We start from the raw sequence: 13183 nt of genomic DNA, 5'->3' as shown, positions 1-13183 counted from the left end.
ACTACTGTACATAGCCTTCATAGATTACGAGAAGGTGTTTGATTCAGTAGAAATATCAGCCATCATGCAGACACTGCGCAATCAGGGCGTCGATGAAGTATATATAAACATCCTGGAAGAAATCTACAAGGGATCAAGTGCTACCATAGTGCTTCATAAAGAAAGCAACAGAATACCAATTAAGAAGGGTGTAAGGCAGGGGAACACAATGTCCCCAATGCTATTTACCGCGTGCTTACAGGAGGTTTTCAGAAGCCTAGAACGGGAACAGTTAGGGATAAGAGTTAATGGAAAGTACCTTAGTAACCAGCGCTTCGCCGATGACATTGCATTGATGAGTAAGTCAGGGGACGAATCGTAACTCATGATTACGGAGTTGTACAAGGGAATCAGAAAGGTGGGTCTTAAAATTAGTCTACAGAAAACGAAAGTAATGTACAACAACCTCGGAAGAGAGCATCGCTTCGAGATAGGTAATAGTGCACTTCAAGTTGTAAAATACTATGTCTACTTAGGGCAGGTAATAACTGCGGAGCCGAACCACGAGACTGAAGTAACTAGAAGAATAAGAATGAGGTAGAGCACATTCGGCAAGCACTCTCAAATTATGACAGGTAGGTTGCCACTATCCCTCAAGAGGAAGGTATATAACAGCTGTATCCTGCCGGTACTTAGCTATGGAGCAGAACTTGGAGACTTACAAAGAGGGTTCAGCCTAAATTGAGGACGACGCAGCGATCAATGGAAAGAAAAATGGTAGGTGTAACCTTAAAAGACAAGAACAGAGCAGAATGGATTAGGGAACAAGCGGGGGTTAAGGATATCATAGTTGAAATCAAGAAGAGAAAATGGACATGGGCCGGGCATGTAGTGCGTAGTCAAGAGAGCCGCTGGTCATTAAGTGTAACTAACTGGATTCCCAGACAAAGCAAGTGAAATAGGGGGAGACAGAAGGTTATCTGGGCAGATGAGATTAAGAAGTTCGTGGGTATAAATTGGCAGCAGCAAGCACAGGACCGGGTTGACTGGCAGAACATGGGAGAGGCATTTGTCCTGCAGTGGACGTAGTCAGGCTGATGATGATGATTATTGTGATGTAAGTGGTACTTTATGTCTTCGTTCCACGTGGCGAAGCCATTTCTCAATATGACCTTAAAAAGAAATGAGATTTAGTCATTCACGCTCTCCACAAACAAAACATAAATCGGCTCTATACAATTTTACAGTAATCCTGATCACAAGCTTCTACTTGCGTGCAAAATATTTGCACATTTCTTATCATTTCTTATCATTAATAGTATGTATATAAACTCCTTGATTGTATAGTTCTGTAGAAAAATATTTGCAGCATAAATCTTTTTTGCCATTTAGGTTATAAATTGCGGCGAAAATCGTGGGGGCTCCTGCGAAGCCTTTCAAGGTCACCCCAATGAACTTACGAATTAAAAGAACGAGATCCATATGGCCGCAGGGAGAAGTAAGTTGATGCAAAGTTCATTTCAAGAACGGAGCTAATAAAGTGAGCTAGGTGTATCCAGCGACAACTTTTTGACTTACTCATGTTGTAAATTAAAAAACAAAATCTCTATTTTGAAGCTGCCGCCAAAAAGCAGGCCTCGCATTTAAGTGAATTACTATGTAGGCACTTTAAAAGGCACTCGGCGAACGCATTAGAGGATTCTCCTATTGTAGATACCTGGCAGCTATTCGCGGCGAGATCGGGCTACAGGTGGCGGCACTGTCCCGCGCAAGTGTGGATAGGCGGTAGGCGGTGCGTATACAAATACACGCAGCTGCGCTTCGTTGCGAGCGGTCTGAGGCAATTGTACGCGGATGAAATGCGTTGAAAACAGTTTATTGCTGGTATCTACGCTCTCCTATACCTAATGGGCGCAGGACGCCTATGCAACGCTAAAATTACCCGGGAGTAAAGTGCATGCTGTTTCAGTGAGTCTCTTCACGCGTTCGCACTAAAACACGCCTTTGCTGTGTTGTTTGTACGTGGTTAGGTTGTGTTCCGCCTGCTATGCACTGCTGGAGCGTGACTGAACTACCTCAATATATCTTTGTCATCTGCATACAACAAAGAAGAGAGAAAGAAAAATTGTAGAAAGCCCGCATGTCTGTGTGATTCGTTCAGTACCACCGTTCGCACCTTATACGCATAGGATTTTTTTTTTCTCTCATTCTGTTCACCATAATATGTGAGACACTAAATTAGTCTAGTCAGGAAAGCTTAGGGGCTGACAGCGCTTGGCGCTACAATGCGTTTACCACGTGTACGCACATGTTCTTGCACTAGTAAAAACATAAAATTCTTATATAAGCGTTCGGCAGAAAGCTTTCATCGATGCATCACGTACATGACGGTGCCACAACAAAGGCCTGGTTAAAGGGACAAGCATGCTTTCTTTTCAGACAAAAAATCACCACTTCCTTCTGTCAGTCACTAACAATGCCACACAAACGCTGAAGAAAACGTAAAAAAGATGAAATTATCAGTGCATTTATGCGACCTTATATATTAGGCATGTCGTCTGAATTATTTTGACATCTCTGTTCTTTGAAACGTTCTTCAATATAAGCACATGGTTGTGCACGGTAACTCTGTTTCAAGTGCAGTGAAGTACCGAAGTATCATACTGTTTATGTGATAATAATATTCACGTAGAATTATAGTAATATTTCTTTGTAATGGTACCACGGCCAGAAAAGCAACACTATATAAGGCTCCTGATACCACGGCCAGAAAAGCAACACTATATAAGGCTCCTGACATGATCGAAAAACTACAGTGCCGTAGTTGTACACCTTCCAACACCGCGCAACTGCATGACCTAGAGCTTTTTTTTTTTACAACTGAGTCGCCATAAAACGCTGCATTCACACACCATTTAATAGTCAACATGTTAGGGAGGATGCCAAGAGCAATGTTCAATTTGCTTCAAACAGAAAGCGGCGTCCACTCAGAAGTAATTTTGGTGAATGAAGGGTATGACGACAATAAACCGCACTCTTGAAATTTGCACTCGCCGATCCTATTACAATGCATTAGCAGCCAAGCAAAACAAAATGCTTCCGTACGTCGTTTCAGGCATACGTAGAAACAGTTACACTCATGCTGACATGACAGGACAAGCCACACGCTGAGAATGTGCTTGACATACGCGCACATAGAAACACAACGTGGCTAGCAGATGATGTAAGGAGCAATCCACACTTCACCATTTTGGTCAGTTGCCACCAGGCGGCGACTCTGCTCAATCTCGCGACCAATACAGCAGTCCGCCAATGCAGCACAAAGATAAGTATAGGAAAATGGCGCGTATGCGACGAAGCCAATTTGTGTTGGACTCCTAGGATAATTGAAATAAAAAGTAACGTGACAACTCACATTGTCAGCAAAATTTGCTGTAAGATATTTACCCGTTGCATTTAAGAAATGGTAATGAATACGTTACATAACTGCCAAATAGAACCTTTTACGGGTAACCGAGTTACTTGTAATGTGGTGCCGCCAACATTGATTTTAACAGTGAAGGTGTTTTAGCTAGCCGTAATGTGTCGGAGACTATTTCAAAAAAGAAGCCTTGTTGTGCCATTGCCTAGCAACTAGTCACTCACCTCGCAGAATTGGTGTGATGACATGCCGAGCCGCGTGTGAGACGACGTAGCAGCTGTGTACTGACCGCGCCGGAGCACTGTTGCGAAGTCGAACATCGTTACGCGCCAACAGGCTCATGTCGAGCCGCGTACACACCATGCCACAACTGCGCAGCAACCACCCCCAAGCCGAGAAAAAAATATCTTGCCGTGTCGACACAGCTGCTAATAACAACATCTTGGGTTTTATGCCCCAAACCAGGTGATGCTTGTGAGAGACGCACTGATAAGGGCTCCGGAAATTCCACCGTCTGGTGTTCTTTAACCTGCACTGGCATCGCAAACTTACACGGGTTTCTACCATGTCGCCTCCATCGAAATGAAAGCGTCGTGATCGAACCCGTGGCCTTCGGGTTAGCAGGCAATAACCGTAGCCACCGATCTGTCATGGCGAACCGAGACAGCTGATGGCATGGGTCGCTGCAAGAAGGTACACGTACTTCAGAGGAGGAGGCCGCGTTTCACGAAGCGAGACTCGCTGCTGTGCGGAAAAGGCTACGGCAACGACCAGCCGATCGCGAATACAGAGCCATCCCTCTCGAGAACAAGAGGCGCCTTCGACGAGATGGTCGCGAATACGTCAGCCGTGCATCAGAACAGGATACTGCGTACAAAACGAATGCGGCGCCCGTACCCACACATCCGCGAAGCCAAGTACCAGGGACGCCGAGCCCGTGACAACTACGCTGTAACATTGAAGCAGCCAATCTTGATATTAGCCAGCTTTGTTGTGCTTTCGTCTTGAGCAACCTACCGGACACTGCTTACCTTTGTGTTGTTGCGTTATTCCGACTTTTGTGGCAGCCCTGAAAAAGTTGACTCCATTCGTTTATTCGTTTATTAGTACCTCAAGGGTCCCGAGAAACATTACATGAGGGGTGGGCAAAAAAAAGACATAACAGATGAAACGAAAAAAATGACACAAAGTGGCAAAAACAATAACAAAATATAGAAAACAGCACTAGATTATAACTAGAAAGATGATATATGGCTTTTTACGGCGTTTTTAAATTGGTCGAACTAAGGTGACATGGCGATGTGGGCGGGAAGGTCGTTCCAGTCATGTGCTGTCTGAAGGAAAAATGACTTCTAGAATGTCTTTGTTTTTGCGCATACGGGATATACTGCGTTGGGGTGACAATGTCATGATGTCCGATGTGCAGGTCCGATGAATGCATGGCCTGGTGGTAAGGAATAAAAAAAACTGATGATACAAGCACAAGCCAGAAATTTTATGGCAAGAGGCAAGATGAGGAAGATTAGGCTGATGTTTGACTGCTGACACACTCATGGTACTTGAGTATTTTAGGATAATAAATCTGGAAACACAATTCTGAATAGATTCGAGCATAGTGGAAATTTTAGCTTGATGAAGATCAAAAATGACATTATCGTACTCCAGTTTAGGCCTGATGAGTGTTTTATAAGCTATTACTTTGGTAGCAGCAGGTGCCGAAACAAGGTTACGATGTAGGTATCCAAAAACTCGATTAGCTAAGCTAGTGATGCTAATGATGTGTAAAGTCCTTGTTCGATTATATGAGATATGAACACCTAGATAGTTGGTAATTTTGGTTGCGGCTACGAGGTTGTTGTGTAGAAAGTAAGTGTTAGCGATGTATGTCAGCCGTGCATGAGAACAAGATACTGCGTACAGACGGATGCGGCGCCCTGCGTACAAACGGATAGCGATGTAGCCTTTGCGACGATGAAACGTCATTAGGAAAGTGTTGTTAACATTTAGCGGCATTAACCAATTCTCACACCATTGCTGTATCGTGTTAAGATCTGACTGTAAAACGGAAGAATGTGAGGCATCATTTACAGGGTGATACAACACGCAATAATTGGTGAATAGTCAAATAGTAGAGGTGACGTTGCGTGGCCAGTTGCTCATGTATATTGAAAAGAGGAGGGGACCTAGTACAGTACCTTGTGGAACGCCCGAGTGAATGGGAGAAAGGGGAGAGTTCAAAGAGTTAACGACCACAAACTGTCGGCGATGGGTTAGAAATTCGCGAAGCCAGTTCAGCACCGAGGGGTCTAAGTTCAGGCATGAAAGTTTGAGCAGTAAGTGACGATAAGAAACATTGTCAAATGCTTTTTCGAAGTCCAGGAATATAGCATCAATGGGGATATTATTTTCAAGGTGAGAATGAATTAATTTCATGCAACAAAAGGGCTAGTTGGGTTTCACAATAATGACCGGGACGAAAACCATGCTGATTGGGATAAAAAAAGAAACTATTAGTAGACAAAAAACGCGCTAATTCAGAGTACACTATAATCTTCATTATTTCGCAATAGATACTGGCGATGAACATGAGAAGGCGATTGTTTGGAGACGACTGATTACCTTTCTTGAAGACGGGGACGACCTTCCCGATCCGCCAGTCCTCTGGAACTAAACCTAAATCTAATGATTGCTGAAATAATAGCGATAATATGATACTGATTTCATGTTTCGTGTTTTTGAGCACTTTGGTATTCATACCACAGGTTCCAGCTGCTGACGACATTTTTAAGTTGTCGAATATGCACAATGCCACTTGGACTAAAGGTAATACAATTCATGAGCGAATGCGCGTAGGGCGAATATGAAAGAAGCGTCTAAGTGGATTCACGGGTGAAAACCGAGCAAAACGTATTGTTTAGTACAATAGCGGCATCCTCTTTGGCAATGAGACAACCATCAGAATCGATTAGCGAAATACCTTCCGTTTCTTCGGGTTTGATAGTTCTCCAGAACTGTTTAGGATTGTTCTGCAGCAAAGAAGGCCTTGTAAAAGTGACTTTTGACATGCGTGATTGAAGTTAGATATTCTTTAGCTGCAGAGAAATGCTTAGCTCAAGCCGTCTTAGAGTTGGAACACTTAGCAGATCTGAACAACCTTTTTTCCTCACTGTTGATTTTTCTTTAGTTTACAGTTAAATCATTGAGACTGCGCTCGCTCTTTAACAATAATAGTGGGGATATATTTTGTGGTTAGACGCGACATATCATTCTTAAAGATTTACCAGTTAGTTTCAATGAAGCGTGATTGATAGTGATTTTCAAATTCATCACAAAAGATAACTAACTTATTAGTCATAGAAGCGTAGTCACCTTTGGATTCATAGGTGAAAGGTTTTTATAGTTTTCTTGGTTTTAAATATATAACTAGTCAAGGTGCCATGAACTACACAGTGGTCACTCAGTGGTGGGAGATAAGTTAATGAGGAACAGATGTCGGCATTTGTCGTAAAAAGCAAATCGAAAATGTTTGAAGAATGAGTTGAAATACGTGTTGGCTGAGTGACTAGATGAGATAGACCAAATATGAGACATGCGTTCAGGAAATCGCTTTCGATGCTATTTCTTGATAGCGTGACTGCTTCGTTAGACCAGTCGATCAAAGGAAAGTTGAAATCGCCGATGATAAAGACGGGAGAGATAGAATAGGCTTCCTTTATGGTTTGCAAGCATACATGGAATCTTACATTGAACGAGCTGACACTATTAGGTGGTCGATAACAGACAGCGACCAGCATACGCGGCAATGCAGCATTACAACATATCCATAAGAATTCTAGATTTGATGATACGTTCACCAACGCACAAAGCAAACTTTTGGTCTGTACTGATGATTAGAATTTGAGTTATGCAATAAGTTGAATTTGCAAAAGTGTGTAGAATATATAGTAATGAGTCAAGTTTCAAAAACTCCACTTAAGGCTCACTTATGAAACCATCCCTTTTCAGGGTAAATAAGACTCCTGTGAACGAGGCGATTGAAGTTTTCACGATTGTTTCAATAAGTAAAGCATGAACAAATTCCTGTAACATTCGCGAAACACTAGCCGTAAATGTCGTAGTCTTTATAAACGTGCTTTTTGTGAGAGGCAAAATAAATATTACCCACTTTTCCTGGTTTTAAAGCTCCGCAGCTGGCCGCAACAAGCAGCCCCCCAAACAGCGGCCGTTCCTATGCAGTGGTTGCCACAACTGGTGGCTATTTTGTAGTGTACAAGTATAAGGGGCGAAGCTCCTTAGGGTTTGGGTCGTTCGCTCCTCTGTAAAATCAGTAGGAGTAGTAGTAGTATATATAGTAGTAGAAGTCACTTCTAGTTAGCTTTGAAAATTGCTCATTAGATGACGCTGAGTGTGTATGTCCTTGGAAAGTGGTCATGGTTCCTGGTCTGACGTTCGGCAATGCGGTCTTGTGCATGAGATCAGAAGTTCAAGCAAGATTAGAAATTAAGCAACGTGGAAAAGGTAGGCTTGCCTTAGGAGCTCACGGGAATACACCAAATCAGGGAGTACAAAGTGATATGGGATGGACATCATTTGAGGGCAGGGAAGCCAGCAGCAAGACAAAATTTGAGAAGCGATTGAGAGAAATGTGGGAGGAGCGTTGGTCTAGGAAGGTATTCAGCTACTTGTACATGAAGGATGTCGATACAAAATGAAGGAAGCAAACCAGAAAATTGACTGGTAAATACTTGAAAAACAACAGGGGGCCAAACCTAAAAGAATTATCGGTTAAGAAGGAGAAGGAAGCTGAGAACAATATGTGAAGAATTGGCATGATTGAGAAATCCGCACTAGAGGTCTATCGAACTTTTAAGCAGGAAATTGCCAAGTAAAGGATCTATGATAATACTCGGGGTAGTTTTCTACTGTTTAAGGCCAGGACTGGAGTATTGCGAACCAAGACATATCGGGCCAAATACGAAGGGGTAGACACGGTATGCAGTGCGCGTGGAGAGGAAGAAGAAACTGCCGAACACTTGATAATGTTCTGTAAAGGGCTTTGCCCTATAGTTCAGGATGATGGCGCAGAGTTATTCAAAACAGTTGGGTTTAGGGACAGGGAGGACAAAATAGACTTTAAGCGCGTAGAATTAACAAGAAGAAGGTTATATGATTGGTGGCTAAAGTCAAGGCACGAGTGAAAATTAAACTTTCACTGCAAAGTACGAATCCTCTACCTCACTTTTTAAAGGAAAAAAAATAAATCTAGTTTTTGGTTCATTAAGTATTACAGCTTGGTGGCGCTAGCCACCACCCTATCTAAAGAGTACAGCCATATCCATCCATCCATACATCCTTGGAAATGATACCACTTGGTGGCGTTAGTGGTTTTTGTATAACTGACGAACGAACAGATGGATGGACACATGGACAGACAGACAGACAGACAGACAGACAGACAGACAGACAGACAGACAGACAGACAGACAGACAGACAGACAGACATGCAGGCAGGCAGGCAGGCAGGCAGGCAGGCAGGCAGGCAGGCAGGCAGGCAGACGATTTTGTGCAGTTGACGGACGGACCGGATAATAAAGCAACAATCGTAGTCAAGGAACACATCTTTTCTGCGCCAATGTTAAGTCACCTACCCTCTGTGAGGGTAGGTGACTCGACATTGAATAAATATCCAACGAACCCTCACAGAGGGTTCGTTGGAGATTTATTGCTCGAATAGCGGCTTCCAAGTTTAAGTCTTCACGCAATAACTAACTTTACGTTGATTATGCAGAGCTGTACGTTGTGTAACACCTGCATATAACTTTTCCTGTCAAAAATCCTCGTATGACACATATTACAAATATCCAATAATTTGGTATGTACAAACAAGAACACATATGATTCAGTAGTGTTAGTACAATATTTTTGTATACGGGGCTTTCGCCTGAGATTGTTTTTATCTAAACGCTTTTCGTCTCGGCAAAACTAAACTGCCAATTCCATAATAGTTGTATCCTCCTCTCCTGCGCAGTGTCCGCGAGCGGGACGACAGCAGCTACGCCCTGTGCCTCAGCCACGGCGGTTCTGTGAAGCACTACAAGGTGGACGTGACCCCTAGTGGGGAATTCGCCATCCAGGACGGACAGCGCTTCCCCAGCATTATGTCGGTACGCTAAGCCGATTGTCGAAGTTTTAAAATTGGCTGGCGACGTATATATGACATTGAACGTGCACTAACTGTGCATTTTGTTTATTCTTAGAGCCAGCGTTGTCTTTTTTAAAGACGGTATAGTCTTTCTTGGAGACCCTCGACGCAAAAGTTTTGGTCTGTCTGTCTGTCTGTCTGTCTGTCTGTCTGTCTGTCTGTCTGTCTGTCTGTCTGTCTGTCTGTCTGTCTGTCTGTCTGTCTGTCTGTCTGTACGTTTGTCTGTTTGTCCACTCTTAACGGCACCGGGTATTTGAAACAGCCGACCTCATCAGCAGCGCCCACCATTGTTGCTCAAGGTTTAGCGTTCATACTTGTGCAATTGTCAATTAAGAACAAATTATTGCACATGTCTGGGACACCGTAACAACACGCATATAGCCCCGCCGCGGTGGTCTAGTGGCTAAGGTACTCGGCTGCTGACCCGCAGGTCGCGGGTTTGATTCCCGGCTGCGGCGGCTGCATTTCCGATGGAGGCGGAAATGTTGTAGGCCCGTGTGCTCAGATTTGGGCGCACGTTAAAGAACGCCAGGTGGTCGAAATTTCCGGAGCCCTCCACTACGACGTCTCTCATAATCATATGGTGGCTTTGGGATGTTAAACCCCACAAATCAATCAATCAACAACACGCATATATTCTGCATGTGCGCGTTTTACTAGAGAAGGCTTACATAAGTAATTTTAAGGACTGTGGCGCTTATCACGCTGCGCTGCCCATGCAACGCTTGCACGAAAAGGCGAGTGTTTCCAACGCTTTGCTCAGACGAGATGGTGGTGGCACCTACCCGTCGTCTTGCCTTCTACACCTTATCAACTCTGAGACGGGCGCGCACACCCGTCTAAGAGCCACGTGCTTCGTACCCCCCCCCCCCCCATCCAAAAAAAAAAAACTGCCAGATGGCGCTCATGTCTCACGTGTGACGTGCTTGATGCGCTTGTTCACCTCCATTGCACTCTCGAGGCACTCTAACGCAGCGCCTACAGAATACCATTCACCGATTTTCTTGCGCCGAACATCAAATAATTGTTGTATTCACTCTCGGCACACGCAAGACAATCAACTTTCGACGACATCTGGAGATTAACATGCAGATACGGGGCCAATTAGAATATGCGCTAAATTAAAGTGCAGAACAGTCAACAGCAAATTAGCATTTTACTGCAAAGCCAAGCACTTATAGTAACTTTCGTGGTCACTTTTTTATAAACAGGGCAGGGCAAATTATGCATCATTCACTTTTAAGAATAAAAAGCATACTTATAGTTACGGATGTGATAAGTTTATTTACACTGAAAATGCCAGCGCTCAACCGTCACTGCCGAATCCCCATCACTCGAGAGCGTCTTACTTCTTCTTTTTCGCTCTTTCAGTCCGCGTTACATTTTCCTCCGGGCAAGACGAAGCGCACCGAGCGAGTAGAAACGATTGGTTGTTGTAGGGCTTCAATCGGGATATGTGCTCAATTTGCGTCTTACGCGAACGCAAGTTCTGAGCTATCACTTTTACTGCAACGTAAGTGACGTCACTCAAGCACTGAGTAATGACAAATGGTCCTGAGTACTTGGAAATAAGCTTCCGGCAATGTCCCTTCTTTCGAACGGACGTCCACAGCCAGGCAAAATCACCCGTAGCGAAAGTCACAGGCGGGTGTTCTGCGTCGTAACGGTCTTTCGCGCGAGCGTGTGCGGAGAGAGTGCGGAGCCAAGCAAGTCGACGAGCTTCTTCGGCGCGACACAAAGTCTGCGCGACACTGGCGTTTTCGTTCGTCGAAAAAGGAAGTATGGTGTCAAGGAAACTTTGGGTATGACGAGCATACAGGAGAAAGAAAGGCGTATAACTCGGGACCTCGTGTTTCACGGTATTAAAGGTGTAGGTAACAAAAGGCAATACGGCATCCCAGTTCTTGTGATCCGCCGTGACATACATTGAAAGCATGTTGATGATGCTACAATTCGTGCGCTCAGTGAGGCCGTTGGTCTGAGGGTGGTATGGCATAGAATGCCGATACTGGCATTCAAAACGCCGTAGCAACTCTTCGACAACGTCAGCGGTAAACTGCCGGCCGCGATCACTTACCACCACACGAGGGGCCCCGTGACAGACTATAATCGAGTGCAGAAGAAACCATGACACATCAGAAGATGTGGCTGAAGCAACCACCGTCGTTTAAGTATACCATGTCAGGTAATCTACGCACACAATAATCCAGCGGTGGCCGGTGGTAGACTTGGCAAAAGGGCCCAGTAAATATATGCCGACTTTTTTGAATGGTGATGTCGTTGGCTTAACCGGTTGCAGACAGACGGCCAATGGCGTGGCAGGTTGTTTGTAACGTTGGCAGACATCACAACTTGCGAAGTAGTGCTTGGTGGTCTTCCAGAGTCGAAGCCAGTAAAAACGTTGTAGGATAGGGTACAGCGTTCGGGCAAATCCAAGGTGCCCAGACGTGATGCCATCGTGCATGGCTTGGAATACCAGAAGACGCCGGCATTCTGGCACGAGAAGAAGTAGTGTGGAACCATGGCTGGAGTAATTCTTGTGATATAGTAGGGCGTCATGAATCACTAATGTCGTGGCGCGTTTTGAGCTACGAGCCACATCGATCATTGGTTTCAGTGAAGGGTCACGCTGTTGCTCGCGACGGAAGACGTCCAAGTTCGGGAAGTTGTATGAGATTGCAGCCAGGTAGTTGTCGAAATCATCATCATCAGCATCCACAGTCGAAGATGGAAGACGAGATAAGCAGTCGGCATCTGCGTGACATCGACCGCTCTTGTAGGTCACAGAATAATTATATTCTTGAAGCCGTAAGGCCCAGCGAGCCAACCGACCAGCTGGGTCACGTAGTCCGACAAGCCAACAAAGCGAATGATGATCTGTGACGATCTTGAATAGCCGGCCGTACAAATAAGGTATGAACTTTTGAATGGCGAAAACAACCGCAAGACATTCAAGTTCGGTGACCGTATAATTCCTCTCCGCCTTAGTCAAAGTACGACTGGCGTACGCCATGACGTGCTGGCGGCTGTCGTGATACTGAACTAGCACGGCACCAACACCGATACCACTAGATCTGTTTGCAGTTCCGTGAGTGCCTCCGGGTCGAAATGGCGCAGGTGGGGCCCGGAAGTAAGCAAATACTTCAGCTGCTCGAAAGCAGTCTCACACTCAAAGGACCATCGGAATTGGGCGTTTTTGTGAAGCAACTCTGTCAGAGGATGAGCAAGCTGAGCGAAGTCTCTGATGAACCGGCGAAAGTAAGAACACAGGCCCACGAAGCTACGGAGATCCTTCACAGACGTTGGTTGCTTGAAGTCTCGGACAGCATTGATCTTTTGCGAGTCTGCCTGTATACCATCCCTGTCGACTAGATATCTGAGCACAAGGGGTTGAAGCTCACCAAAATGACACTTCTTTGCATTTAAAATGAGACAAGCTTGTTTGACGCATCATAGAACAACGCTAAGCCGATGGTAGTGTTCGCGTAATGTCTCGCCAAAAATAATTACACCGTCGAGATAACTCATACATATCTATGATTTGAGACCGCGAAGAATGGAGTCCACGAATCGCTCGAAGG

The 13183-nt window shown here is 44.7% G+C and overlaps 1 protein-coding gene across 2 annotated transcripts in view; it reads left to right on the top strand.

Annotated features, from left to right (window-relative positions):
- Positions 1–13183, top strand: part of LOC119181214 (tyrosine-protein kinase SYK) — a 381065-nt gene that overhangs the window by 210596 nt on the left and 157286 nt on the right. For both annotated transcript variants that reach the window (XM_075882940.1, XM_075882939.1), the window contains exon 5: positions 9429–9564. In XM_075882940.1, the coding sequence (XP_075739055.1) occupies positions 9429–9564 (136 nt within the window). The remainder of the gene's footprint in view (positions 1–9428; positions 9565–13183) is intronic.

Source organism: Rhipicephalus microplus, unplaced genomic scaffold (assembly GCF_043290135.1).
Source record: "Rhipicephalus microplus isolate Deutch F79 unplaced genomic scaffold, USDA_Rmic scaffold_14, whole genome shotgun sequence".
In the NCBI taxonomy this organism is placed as follows: Eukaryota; Metazoa; Arthropoda; class Arachnida; order Ixodida; family Ixodidae; genus Rhipicephalus; species Rhipicephalus microplus.
This window is presented reverse-complemented; position numbering and strand designations above follow the sequence as displayed.